The following is a 14328-nucleotide window of genomic DNA, read 5'->3' on the forward strand; positions in this document are numbered from 1 at the left end:
CAAGATCAGACTTGAAGACCTTTCCAACCGAAAATCCACTAGGTACTGGGTGTTGAGGATGGATCAATGGCCAGAGCTTGCACAATATGCAATTGAGCTACTGGCCTGTCCTGCATCCAGCGTTCTTTCTGAATGCACATTCAGTGCTGTTGGAGGCTTTGTAACCTATCACAGAGTGCACCTGTCCACAGACTCACTTGATCGGCTCACCTTCATAAAAATGAATCGGTCTTGGATCACCAGCTACCAAGCACCTGACACTGATGTAACCGATTAATTTTTCTATGAATGTGAGATCCCTTGAAGACTGCCTATGCTGAGTAACTATCCTGTTATGCTGAGCGACTATCCTATTCCTCCTCAATGTTCATGTTGATAGCTTCTAAGAACATTTTTGTTTCAGGTCACCACCACCAGTGCCTAAGGTTCAATTTTTCAGCCCCTGTTTAACAGGGGCGTATAATTATAATTTTTGCTGTAATATTTCTCAGCAGGGCTCGTTCTTGCACTCAACTAGAGTATCTGTTAGGGCTTACAGTGTTGTGGCACCACCACCACCAAAGGCCCAGTTTTTTCTGCCCCTGTTTAACAGGGGCATGTAATTACAATTCTTGATATAATATTTCACAGCAGGGCATGTTCCAGCGCCCACCAAGAATAACTATGAGGACTTACAGTGTTCTGGTACCACCAACACCTAAGGCCCAATATTCTGCAGAGTATATAGGGCAGGCCATATAGTATATACAGGTGGTCCCCTACTTTCAAACGTCCAACTTACAAACGACTCCTACTTACAAATGGAGGGAGACAACATGAAGTGGGAGGAACTCTACCCCATAGGAAGGGAAATTCTCTCCTGTAAGAGTTAATATGGGAAAAAGGTGTCTCCACTGGTGCTTTATCACCAATCCTTGTTTCCCTAATAACCCCAAATTTTCAAAATCCAATTGTCATTGGGACAGAAAGTGAGGTGAAATCTTCTGAACAGGGGCACAGACAGCAAAACAAATGTTACAGGGGTGATGATAACCCTTCCCCATGTTATCCAAAAAGCTTAAAAATTGATTTTTTTGTCTGGAGCTACACTTACAAAATGTACCTGTTCCAAATTACAAACAGATTCAACTTAAGAACAAGCCTACAGTCCCTGTCTTGTTTGGACCGCCTATATACTGCTGTTCAGAATATATAGGGCCTGGGGGCCCCACGCCTTTTCTTTTTTTAATTTGGGTGCAGGATTCCCCTTAATATCCATACAAGACCCAAAGGGCCTGGTAATGGGCTAGGGGGTACCCATGCCGTTTTTCTCAATAATTTTCATCCATATTGCTGGGACCCAACATTACATTACAGCCGCAAGCAGTTTTAAATGACTTTTATTCCTTTAGAAATGTCCTTTTGTGCAGGGACTGTTCTAAACGCGGGAAACGCACCACTTTACAGGTATACTATAGTCAACCCCCAGGTATGATATTTAAAGGAATATTTCACTTGTATTTTTTCACTTTAAGCATTATTAAAGTCACTGCTCCCAAAAAAACAGCCGTTTTTAAAACTTTTTTTGCATTGATATATGTCCCCTGGGGCAGGGCCCGGGTCCCCAAATACTTTTTAGGACAATAAGTTGCATATTAGCCTTTCAAAATTCGCACTTTTGATTGTTCACGTTCGAGTCCCATAGACTTTAACGGTGTTTGAATGTTTGCGCGACCTTTCGGTCCGTTCGCATGTTCTGCCGCGAACTGAACCGGGGGGTGTTCGGCTCATCCCTATTAATAACCATAAGAACATCCAGTCATTTTTTCAGAGTCATCTAGAACCAGACAATTCTTCATCCACAGAGCTCTAAAAACAAATCACCCCTTCCATATACAGAGTTTTTTTTGTATTTAATTTCAAGCAATGAAAGGTGATAGATCTATCAGCCTTCAGCCCAATCCCGAAAGACCGGCCTGGCGGTGTACCACAACATGCGTGCGGGTATGCCTAATGATCTATTACACTTTCTGCAGCAGTATTATTACACTCTGTGCCACTGACTGCAGTGCTGCCTGTCGCTGGTGCCATGTGCGACTGCAGTGCTGCCTGTCGCTGGTGCCATGTGCGGCTGCAGAGCAGGGACACCATGCATTTCATTTTGGCCCTAGGAGGGTTTGAACACCCCTGACCTCTCCCTTTTCTACGCCCCTGATCCTCTGTGATGACCTTTAAAGTTTATAACTCAACACCAAGTTGACTATACAAGCCACTTATGTATTTGTACATGCTGATCATATCCCCAAAATAAATTTAAAAAAGTAAAAAAATATTTTTTTTTATTTTATTTACATCGATTATTTATCAACCATTATTTGATTTCATCTCAATCCCATCAGTAGGATTGGGACTAGTGGGAATGGGATTAGGGTTGAGGAATTGGGACTGGGATTAGGTTTAAGTGGATTGGGACTAGTGGGACTGGGATTAGGGTTAGGGGATTGGGACTGGGATTAGGGTTAGGGCTGGGGGATTGGGACTAGTGGGACTGGGATTAGGGTTAGGGTTGGACAATTGGGACTAGTGGGACTGGGATTAGGGTTAGGGGATTGGGACTAGTGGGACTGGGATTAGGATTGGGGTTGGATGATTGGGACTAGTGGGACTGGGATTAGGGTTAGAGGATTGGGACTGGGAATAGGGTTGGGGGATTGGAACTAGTTGGACTAGGAGTAGGTTAAGGGTTGAGGGATTGGGACTAGTGGGACTGGGATTATGATAAGGGGATTGGGACTAGTGGAACTGGGATTAGGGTTAGGGGATTGGGATTAGTTGGACTGGGATTATTTTAGGGTTGGGGGATTGGGACTAGTGGGACTGGAATTAAGGTTGATGGATACGGACTGGGATTAGGGTTAAGGTTGGGGGATTGGGACTAGTTGGACTGGGATTAGGGTTGGGGGATTGGGACTAGTTGGACTGCAATTAGGGCTAGGGGACTGGGACTAGTGGGACTGAGATTAGGGTTAGGGGAATGGAACTAGTGGGACTGGGATTAGGGTTGGGGGATTGGGACGAGTGGGACCAGCATTAGGGTTAGGGAATTGGGATTAGTGGGACTGGGGTTGGGGGATTGGGACTAGTGGGACTGGAATTGGGATTAGAGTTGGGGGATTGGGACTTATGGGACTGGGATTAGGGTCGGGGGATTGGGACTAGTGGGACTGGGATCAGGGTTAGGGGATTGGGACTATTGGGACTGGGATTAGGGTTAGGATTGGAGGATTGGGACTTGTGGGACTGGGATTATGGTTAGGGGACTGGGACTAGTGGGACTGGGATTAGGGTTAAGGGATTGGGACTAGTGGGACTGGGATTAGGGTTAGGACTGGGAGATTGGGACTAGTTGGACTGGGATTAAGGTTGGGGGATTGGGACTAGTGGGACTGGAATTAAAGTTAATGGATTGGGACTAGTTGGACTGGGATTAGGGTTGGTGGATTGGGACTAGTGTGACTGGGGTTACGGTTGGGGGATTGGGCATTAGTAGACTGGGATTAGGGTTGGGGGATTGGGACTAGTGGGACTGGGATTGGGGTTAGGGATGGGTGATTGGGACTAGTTGGATTGCAATTAGGGTTAGGGGATTGGGACTAGTGTGACTGAGATTAGGGTTAGGGGATTGGGACTAGTTGGACGGGGATTAGGGTTGGGGGATTGGGACGAGTGGGACCAGCATTAGGGTTAGGGGATTGGGACTACTGGGACTGGGGATAGGGTTGGGGATTGGGACTAGTGGGACTGGAATTGGGATTATGGTTAAGGGATTGGGATTAGGGTCGGGGGATTGGGACTAGTGGGACCAGCATTAGGGTTAGGGGGTTTGGGACTAGTGGGACTGGGATTAGGGTTAGGGTTGGACGATTGGGACTAGTGGGACTGGGAGTAGGGTTAGGTTTGGGGGATTGGGACTAGTGGGACTGGGATTAGGGTTGGGATTGGGAGTGAGTGGGACTGGGATATTTCCATTTGCGTTGCAATGCTCATCTGAGTGTAATTTCAGAACTTTCTGGGTTTACACTCAAGTCCTGATAAAACAACACAAATGTCCCTCTTGAGGAGTGCGCTTGTCACTCTTGGGTTTATCTCACCCTACATCGCTACCTCTGTTTAAAGATATTTCCCCAATAAAGGAGCACAAACAGCAGCTCAGCAAATTCCATCTGCTCTGTGATCCCGCTCTCCCCTCCACCAAATACAAGGAAGTGATGTAGGAAGTGCACAGGAAGTGATGTAGGGGGGAGGGGTTGTTAACGGCAATGCTTCAAAAGCGCTTCAAAAATGCCTTAAATCGCCTGAGCGGTGCACTAATTTTAGCGATAACACGACAATAGCGCTAGGAGTTTTTAAGGCATTTTTCAAGAGCCTCAATATGAAAGGAGCTCTTAGTGCGAGACCAACATATATGACTCCTGAATACAAGATTCCAAAAATTCTTCTAACATTTATTGTAAAATTATTTCTCAGCAGATGACCATAATGTGCGGAATACGTCTGAGGAATCTTCTGATAAATCACATTCCAGGACTCAAAGATCTCACAGTAGAAATACTTTAATAGATCCGTCTATTCCCGAGGAATCTTCTTCAGGGCAGGAAGGAGATCACACAGAAGAGAGTTCATTGTCATGTTCAGTGTGTGGGAAACTTTTCACAAAAAAGAGAGAACTTCTTAAACACAAGAAATGTCACACTGCTGAGCGTCCCTATTCATGTTCAGAGTGCGGGAAATGTTACACTAGCAAACAAAACCTTCTTACACACTGGTACAGTCACACAGGTGAGCATCCCTTCTCATGTTCAGAGTGTGGGAAATGTTTCACTCAGAAAAACACATTTCATGTACATCAAAGAAGTCACACGGGGGAGCATCCTTATTCATGTTCAGAGTGTGGGAAATGTTACACTGTGAAACGAAGCCTTCTTAGACACAAAAAAATTCACACAGGTGACTTTTCATGCTCAGAATGTGGGAAATGTTTCACTGACAACCAAAGACTTCTTACACACTGGTACAGTCACACGGGTGAGCGTCCCTTCTCATGTTCAGAGTGTGGGAAATGTTTCAGTAAGAAAAACAACCTTCATTTACATCAAAAAAGTCACACAGGTGAGCATCCCTTCTCATGTTCAGAGTGTGGGAAATGTTTCACTAATAAAAACAACCTTCATTTACATCAAAGAAGTCACACAGGTGGGCATCCTTATTCATGTTCAGAGTGCGGGAAAGGTTTCAATGACAAACAAAGTCTTATTGCACACCAGAGAAGTCACACAGGTGAGCGACCCTATTCATGTTCAGAGTGCGGGAAAGGTTTCACTGAGAAACCAAGTCTTATTGAACACCAGAGAGATCACACTGGTGAGCAACCCTATTCATGTTCAGAGTGCGGGATATGTTTCACTCGGAAAAGAAATCTTATTAGACACCAGACGCTTCATACGGGGGAGTATCCCCATTCATGTTCTGAGTGCGGGAAAGGTTTCATTGAGAGAGCAAAACTTCTTGTACACCAGAGAGATCACACGGGCGAGCGTCCTTATACATGCTCGGAGTGTGGGAAATGTTTCAAATGGAAATATTCATTTGATCTACACCAGAAGCTTCACACGGGTGTGCGTCCCTATTCATGTTCAGAGTGCGGGAAATCTTTCTCACAGAAAGGAGACCTTGTGTATCACCAGAGAATTCACACAGGTGAGCGTCCTTATTCATGTTCAGAGTGCGGGAAATCTTTCTCACAGAAAGGAGACCTTGTGTATCACCGGAGAATTCACACAGGTGAGCGTCCTTATTCTTGTTCAGAGTGCGGGAAATCTTTTGCGTTGCATGGAAGGCTTGTGTGTCACCAGAGAATTCACACGGGCGAGCGTCCTCATTTTTGTTCGGCGTGTGGGAAATCTTTCATTCAGAAAGCAAGCCTTGTGTATCATCAGAGAAGTCACACGAGATAACAATCTTTCTCATGATAACAGTGGTGTGTTGGGGGTGGGGCAGAATATATTGAATGTTTTTCAGGTTCGGTTTGATAGATCTGAGTCTGCAGGGATTGAATTCTAGTAATACGATCCTCTAAACATACAGAGATGACTCGGTCCCGCACTCACACAGACCGCACCATACAACTAAACTGTGCTAATACATGGCCAGATATGACAATACATGGACAACACTTCTTATTGGTTGATATCGGTTTCTGTACTTTATTGCTCTTGTTATGTTTTACTGAAGAAGCCGGCTTCTCATTGGTCCAACCAATAATTCAATTTTTGTTTATTATCTTCAATTAAAAAGGTTTTGATTTAGATTCTAGCTTGTTTTTTTTTTTTTTTTTGCTTATTAACCACTTGAAGACCGCCATTTTAAACCCCCTTTCTGTATACGCCATTCTTTCTTTTTTAGCACAGTGATATTTGACTGACAATTACCCGGTCATGCAACACTTTACCCAAATAAATTTTATATCTTTTTTTTTGAGACATGTAAAGCTTTCCTTTTAGTTGTGTTTCTCCACCACTTTTACTATACAGTATAATAGCAAAGAAACACAAAATTTAGAATAAAAAGCATTTTTCTTAGCTTCTCTCATGAAAAAATGCAAATAAATAACCTTTCTTCATTAATTTAGGGCAAAATGTATTTTTCTACAATTCTTTGGTAAAATACAAAGCAAATAAGCGTATATTATTTACTCTGTGTGAAAGTTATAAAGTCTTCAAACTATGGTGTATATATACTGTATTTGAAAATTAATCAATCCTGATGTTCTGGCGGCCTATCTCTATTCTTGAGGCCCTAAAATGCCAGGACAGTACGCATACCCCCAAAATGACACCTAAGTAGACAGTCCAAGGTGTTTAGTAAGAGGCATGCAGAGTTTTTTGTTGCTGTAAGTTTTTGTCACAATCTTTTTTGGAAAATAAACAAATGAAATAAAATCTGATTTTTATTTCACAAAGTTGTCATTTTAACAAGTTATTTCTCACACACAACATGGGTATACTTACAGTTACACTTCAAAACACATTCTTCTACTCCTTTCAAGCATGGGGATACCACATGTGTGAGACTTTTTATATGTCTAGATGCATAGAGGGTTCAAAATCTAAGGAGCACCTTCAGGCTTTCAAAATGCATAAATTACTTCCTATCACGTTTCTTGAGGCCATGCAGTGCCAGGATAAGAGAAACACCCACATAATGACAACATTTTGGAGAGTAAACACCCCAAGGTATCTTTTTAAGAGTCATGATGAGTCTTTTGAGTATTTCATTTTTTGTGCCACAAGTTTTTAGAAAATACAGAAAGAAAATGTTAATTTTTTTTTTTTACACAAACCTGTCAATAAAATATCATAAACACAGTATGGGCATATTTACAATTTCACCCAAAATATATTCCACTACTCAGGTAAGTATATAGTACAAAACAATAGAGGTTTTTATGGTGCTGATTAATACACAAATATTGTTAAAATTTAACAAATTTTTGTTTAATTTCAGTTAAAAATATTCATTAAAACCATGAATCTCACTGTGTTTTGATCAATAAACATAGTTTACATATTCCATGTTCCAATAGATGTGTCACTCTCAACATGTTTTCGACTTCTTCAGGAGTTTATGCATTAATTTGAATTGTATGAGAGACTATCTATTAAATCATAAAATTGAGAGTGATGGAAGAGATATTATCAGTATTTACATCAACAACTGGAGCCCATGTACTGATGATCAAGGCAGCTGAAAAGATGGCCATAGGGAGGACAAAAAGTCCAGGAAAGGGGCCACTAATCGATTGTGTCACTCAGAAGTAACTTCAGGTCCTGCTTATGTATATCCAAAAGGTATATCCAAAAGGTGTAGGTTTATATGCAGATAGAGTTTTGTGATGTGCTTGGCATTATAGCCCCCTCATGGCTCCAGCAAAAAACTACTACAAAAAAATGCATTTTACTATTCCTCTATTCCTCCCAAATATGGGAATAACACATATGTGAGACGTTTTCAATGCTTGAACCGATTATATATTGACTTTTTAAGGACTTAACCACCTAGAGAAGCCCAAAATCCAAGGAGTACCTTCAGACTTTAAAGGAGTGTATCACCCTCCTAAATAGGTTGCTAGAATGATTAGGAAAATGTAGTTCTTTTTGGCTGTGGAGCAGTTTGTGATTGCTTTGGGCTGTTCTGGGTTTCGCGGGCTGCAGGTTTGATTATTTCCCCTTGCCTTCTGAAGGATTCTAGAATGTAGTGGACTGGATAAAGTAAATCAGCACCCCATTCTTCTACCCCTCCCAAGTATGGGAATGCCTCATGAGACTTTTTCTAATGTCTGGATTGATTATGTGCTCACTAAACGAAGGTTGTGTAACCCTGCGCACCAAAGGCCATTGGTATTAAATAAGAACAGGAGGTTATAGGCGCAAAGGCTTGGTCATAATACCTAATGTGCAAGCAGAGTAATTATAAGGTATAAGTCCATGATAAGTCCAAAAATGTCCAAGGCACTAGGGCAGGCTTCTTGGAGGAGTTTAGCAGACTCTGAATATACAAGGACAAAAACAAAAGCAGAGAAGCGAGAAGTACAGTAAGTATTTTAAAAGACCCCCCAATAGGGCTACTTACAATAGATGGGTAAACAACAGGCACATCAATAAGTGTAGGTCCACGACGCGAGTTGGAGCAGGCTGCAGCAGCTGCTGGTAACGCCAGATGGAATGTGACAGAAGTCCCCGTGTGGAGGAGGAAGTTGGCCAAAGTCCTTCCAGAAGCGGGTGGGCAGCCAGGAGAAGGATGACACAGGCAGGGCTCAGGACCAGAATGCAACGCGTTTCGGAACATGCACTATACCTCATAGGGGCATGCGCACTCCCTTCTCAAGCAAATAACAATACCTAATTATGTGGTGTATATATACACAGACCAAAAAAAAACACTGATAAATCTTGTAACACATATAAATACATAATAATAAATGATAAAGGATATATTATATAGACATATGTGCAAATTATTACTTGATAGACATTTCGTGGGGTAAAAGGTAAAAACATAAAGCTATAACTTTATAAATAAATTCCAGAGATGTTTTATATAGTTTGATTGAAAGTTATGTTCTAATATCAATGGCCTCTGGCGTACAGGGTTACGCACCTTTCATTTAGTGAGCATTTAGTGATTACCAGTTCAGGTATTTTTTTTTCGTAATTCTTGTATATTCAAAGAAAGTGCATTTAACAGTCAAAAGAATACAGCAGAGATACAAGTTAATAGCACTAACATAAGGAACAGAAAGAGTCGTATAAGGTGATAGGCAGACCAGACATACAAAATTAAACATCAAGTATCAAATATATCAAACATATCCAATATATCTAAGACCCCGGCAGTACACAATGAGGAAGGCACAATAAGATAGCACCGTAGAAAGACAAACAGTGTGCGAAGTCGGGGTGGCATCCAAACAATCGCTAGTGCGACCCAGAACATAATAATAACAAATGCTAAGTTATATCTAACAGAAAACTCGCACAGCTGCTCAGGAGGCAGGGCATCCCAAAGACCAGCTGGGTCCAGACATGGGATACATGACTTGGGTGATGGACATTATGATATTCACAATATCTGATCAAAACAGCCCATGACTGGGTAGAAACTATGGGGACAGGATACATACAGAGGGGGAGAGAGGGTGATAGGTCAGGAACTCTCAGGACGAGAGGGGGGGGGTAAGGTCCAGCGGGGGTGAAGGAGAGGGGCAAAATAGAGGGGAGTATAGAAAGAAAGAGGAGTAGGGAGGTGAGGCAGAGCAGAGTAGAGTAGCGCCCCTCGACAAGGGAGCAAAGCAGACCCAATGGGTCAATCAGACTGTGCAACCTCACTGAGGTAGTCGTCCGTATATATAAAGTGTTGCCAAGGTCTCCAGGTCTCCTGAAAGGTCTCCTCCCTGTTGTGCAAGGTGGCCGTGAGATCTTCCATATCTCTCAAGTCATTCACTTTAGAAAACCACAGGGATTTCGACGGCGGATTCTCCGATCTCCAGCACAGGAGAATGCAAGCCTTGGCAGTATTTAACAGCTGGATGGTGAGGGTGGCTTTGTATTTCTTGATGGGTCGCTCTGTAAGGTGAAGTAAACAGGCCGCGGGGTTCCCCTCAAAAGAAACGTTAGTCAGATGCTTGATCGTGCGGGTCACCTCGAGCCAAAAGGGTCCGAGTTTGGGACAGTCCCAGAAAATGTGTAGCATTGTACCCTCTGCTGTACCACAGCGCCAACATAGACTTGGGACTTGCCGAAAGAAATGATGCAGAGTAGTGGGTACCCTATACCAACGGGTCATGATTTTGTAACAAGTCTCTTCGACTCTCGTGGCTATGGAGGACTTCTGGGCGAAGTGGAGAATCTTCTCCCTCTGAGAACCAGTAAAGTGAGTGATGAGGTCCGTCTCACACTTAGCGAGGAACGGGGGGATGTATCCTTCCGCGGGTCGAGTCAGGGAGGAGTAGATTAGCGAAAGACTGTGGCATACGGGCCCCCCACGGTGACAGATGCGTTCTTGTTCAGTAAGCTGACGGGAAATGCCCGGTGACCGCAGGCATCTGTGAAGAAAGTTTTGCAGCTGCAGGCTGCTCCAGAAGTCCAGAGGGGGGTCCGTATCAGACACCCCAGCTGCAGAGGAGAGTTTACCGTCGGGCCCCAAAAAGTCACACAGGCGAAGCCGATTGACCGTGGCCAGCCGCTTGAAATAGGCATTCTGGAGACCAGGCATGAAGCAGGGAGACCGAGGAGTGCCTGAAGGCATCTCTGACTATCGATAATGTGCTGCCTAATGTGGGGTGTTCAACAAGGTCCCTCGGCAAAGGTGCGTTGATCCAGGGCCAGCTTTTGGCCGTGTCTCTGGAATCCTCAATTTTCATGGCCACCCAGTGCTTTGCCTCTGCATGGCAGTGCCAGTCCACTAACCTGTTGAGGTGGGCCGCTCTATAGTAGGATTTGAGATCCGGGAGGCCAACCCCGCCCATATGTTACGGTAAGACCAGACGAAGTCGTGGAGCATAGATTCAATCACTTTGACAAAATACCGGGGGGAGGCAAATTGGAGGTGCCTGCAGCAGATATAAAACCCTCGGCAACAGGGTCATCTTGAAGGCATTGCAATGACCAAACCATGTCAACGTGAGAGAGTGCCACTGAGGGAGGTCGGCCTTAAGGTGGAGAAGTAGGGGGGCGAAGTTCGCCAAATACAAATCCGAAGGGTCAGAGGTAACTCGACTCCCAGATAAGATTGGTCGCCCATCTCAGAGGAATCTCTGATCGTAAGCGATGAACAATATCTCTACCCACTGTTATGTTGAGAATGGAGGATTTGGATAGATGCATTTGAAATAGGGAAAGGGCTCTATATTCCTGAAGGGATTGCAGCAGGGTTGGTAGGGATGTGAGCGGTTCTGTCAGGAAAAAGATTAGGTTGTCTGCAAATGCAGCCACCTTGGGGGACCCTGAAGATTTTTGGTAGCCAGTAATACCCGCATCCGCCCTTATTCTGCACAGAAAGGGCTCCAAGGAAAGTATAAAGATCAGAGGAGACAGGGGGCAGACCTGCGGTGTGCCATTGCGGATGTTGAAGAAGTTGGACCTCGTCTCATTGACTTTGACCGCTGCAGTGGGTTAGGAGTACAGGGATAGTTTCCAACTCAGCATAGAAGACCGGATGCCAATGTGTTCTAAAGTGGCCCATATGAATGTCCAATCCACTCGGTCGAAGGCCTTCTCCGTGTCAGTAGACAGCAGAAGGGCCCACTTAGATTTCCTAGTCGCGTGGATCAAGTTTGCCACCCGGATGGTGTTGTCTTGTGGTTCCCGTTGTGGCACAAAGCCCGTCTGATTTCTGTGGATGAGACTTGGTATATGGGAGAGCAGTCTGCTGGCCAATATTTTGGCAAATAAATTCAAGTCTGTGTTCAGGAGCGCTATAGGGCCATAGTTCCTGCATCACGGTTGGTCTTTCACCTCCTTTGGGATAAGGGAAATATAGGCTCTCAGAGTGTCTCCCGGGAAAGATTTACCTTCTGTGATAGAGTTGAGGGCAGAGACCAGGGGCCGGGAAAGCGTGTCAAAGAAGACCTTATAGTACATCGGTGTAAGGCCATCAGGGCCAGGGGCCTTCTTCGGTTTGGAATTGGCCAGGGCCACTCCCAGCTCTGCTGCCATGATGGGCTCTTCCAGCTCTTCCTGGACAGCAATAGGAAGTGATGGCATACCAGACACGGCTAGATACAACCGAGGGGTAAAACCACCCATAGCGGAGGGTTCATCAGTGGAGGGTCTGTCTAGGTTGTAAAGTCCTTTGTAGAAGGACCGAAACTCCATCGCCATGTCAGATGACGTGGTCAGCTTCCGACCAGAGGCGGCCAGGATATGAGAGATGTATGTCGTCATACGCGGGCCTCTCTGTGCTCTTGCCAGCAGTGCACCAGGTTTCTTCGAGAATTCGTACATGGTACGGTGTGCCCATGCCAATTTTCATTTTGTCTTGTAAAATAACAGTGAGCGAAGTTCTTCACGTGCTTTAAGAAGGTCCTAAAGTGCAGGTATTTTGACATACTTAAAGTATTTGTGTTTATGGATTGAATATGTACTAAACATTGTATCTTGTGCATCCCAAAAATAAACCAGCATTGCACATAAAAACAGTGTACGGTAATGGTTGTCTATCTTCAAGTGGTAAGGGAATACAGCTCTGTGTTGTCACCTGTAGCAGTCCTTGTACCTGTAAGCCAAGCAAGCCTAACCTATTGATATGTGGTTGTCCTCAGGAATGCCATGCTCACTGACCAGGAAGTATAGGAGGATGAAAAAAGGGTGAACAATAAAGTTCCTGTGGTTCCAGGAATGCAGTTGTCTTCATGGGATGGCTGGGACTGGTGTCTCAGGAACTTAGTCAGTGGGACGCATAGATGGGTCAGGTAAGACAACAGACAGTAATGTGGTCAGCAATCAGGTACTGGGAATGGTGTGGCGGTGATCAGGAACACTGTTTCTAACTTACACTGGTCTGGGGACAATGGGACTCAAGCTGGTGATCAGAAACACTGTTGCTGGCTGCACTGGTCTGGTTACAGTAGGACTGGTGTAGTGGAGATTGGGAACACTCTTACTGGCTTACACTGGGACGCATGAAGCATTGATCAGAAATGATGTTGGTGGCTTACACTGGTCTGGTGACACTGGGACTGATTTGGCAAGTGATCAGAAACAGTGTTGCTGGCTGTCACTGGTCAGATGACACAGGGACTGCTGTGGGAGTGATCAGGAACACTGCTGATGGCTGCACTCATCTTGACAGTAGGACTGGTGTAGTGGTGATCGGGAACACTGTTATTGGCTTACACTAGTGTAGTGACAGTGTCATGGGGTGGCAGCAATCAGGAACACTGTTACCTGGTGATTTTGTACTGGGATGGCTAGCAATAAGGGACACTGTTGCTGGTTGCTATGGTATGGTGATACTGTACTGGAGTTGGTAGTGATCAGGGACATTGGTTGGCTGCTCTAGTGACACTGTACTGTGCTTATAGTGGCACCAACATGCAGCTTTTGTTCAAATTTGTGATGGCTGTGATTGGTCACAGTGATCACATGGGACAGGGCAAATTTTGCTGGTCTTGTACCCTGCAGATCTGTCCTGTCTGATGAGCTCAGTGATCACGGAGCACGCTGCTGAACACTCTAGAGGGCTCACATGAGCAGTGCAAAGGGGAGGCCATTCTTATACAGCCCCCAACCTTTGTGGTTTTTATACAATGGCTACTGTATATGGCAAGTGGTTAGGCACCCAAACTGAAGAACAATCCAGGAAGCAGCTTTCAAAGTATTTAAAAAACACAGGCTGCAGTTGGTATTTTCTCCACAAGGTGCTGATCTCACTTATTTTTTTTTTAACATAAAGTTTATTTATTTGTCCCAAACAAACAGAATAAGAACAAGTTACATTAGCTCAAGACAGATATTGTACAATGATCATCCATATCATGTCAAGTCAATAAGTACAGTGAAGATAATACAATTCAACCGCACAATCAATGACGAGAGTAAACTTTTAAAACTTCAAATCAGAGTCGCCATGAAAGACCCCTTGAGGGGGGGAGAGGCCCGGGGGGGGGGGGGGGAGGCCCGGCAGGGATCCCCCAATCCTAGTTATATACTAACTGTGTATCGGGCAGGCCATATCCGGGGCAGAATTACATGAAGCAGGGGTGAGTAGATAACCAAGAGTGTAAGGTAGGGT

At 44.5% G+C, this 14328-nt stretch overlaps 1 protein-coding gene across 1 annotated transcript in view; it reads left to right on the forward strand.

Annotated features, from left to right (window-relative positions):
* The window catches only part of LOC141106852 (uncharacterized), an 80456-nt gene extending 73459 nt beyond the window's left edge, over positions 1-6997 (forward strand). Inside the window, 1 exon segment of the mRNA XM_073597782.1 lies at positions 4507-6997. Within this exon segment, the coding sequence (XP_073453883.1) occupies positions 4507-5993 (1487 nt within the window). The 3' untranslated portion in view covers positions 5994-6997.
* The last annotated feature ends 7331 nt before the right edge of the window (positions 6998-14328 follow it).

The sequence above is a fragment of the Aquarana catesbeiana genome, linkage group LG08, assembly GCF_042186555.1.
Source record: "Aquarana catesbeiana isolate 2022-GZ linkage group LG08, ASM4218655v1, whole genome shotgun sequence".
NCBI lineage: Eukaryota > Metazoa > Chordata > Amphibia > Anura > Ranidae > Aquarana > Aquarana catesbeiana.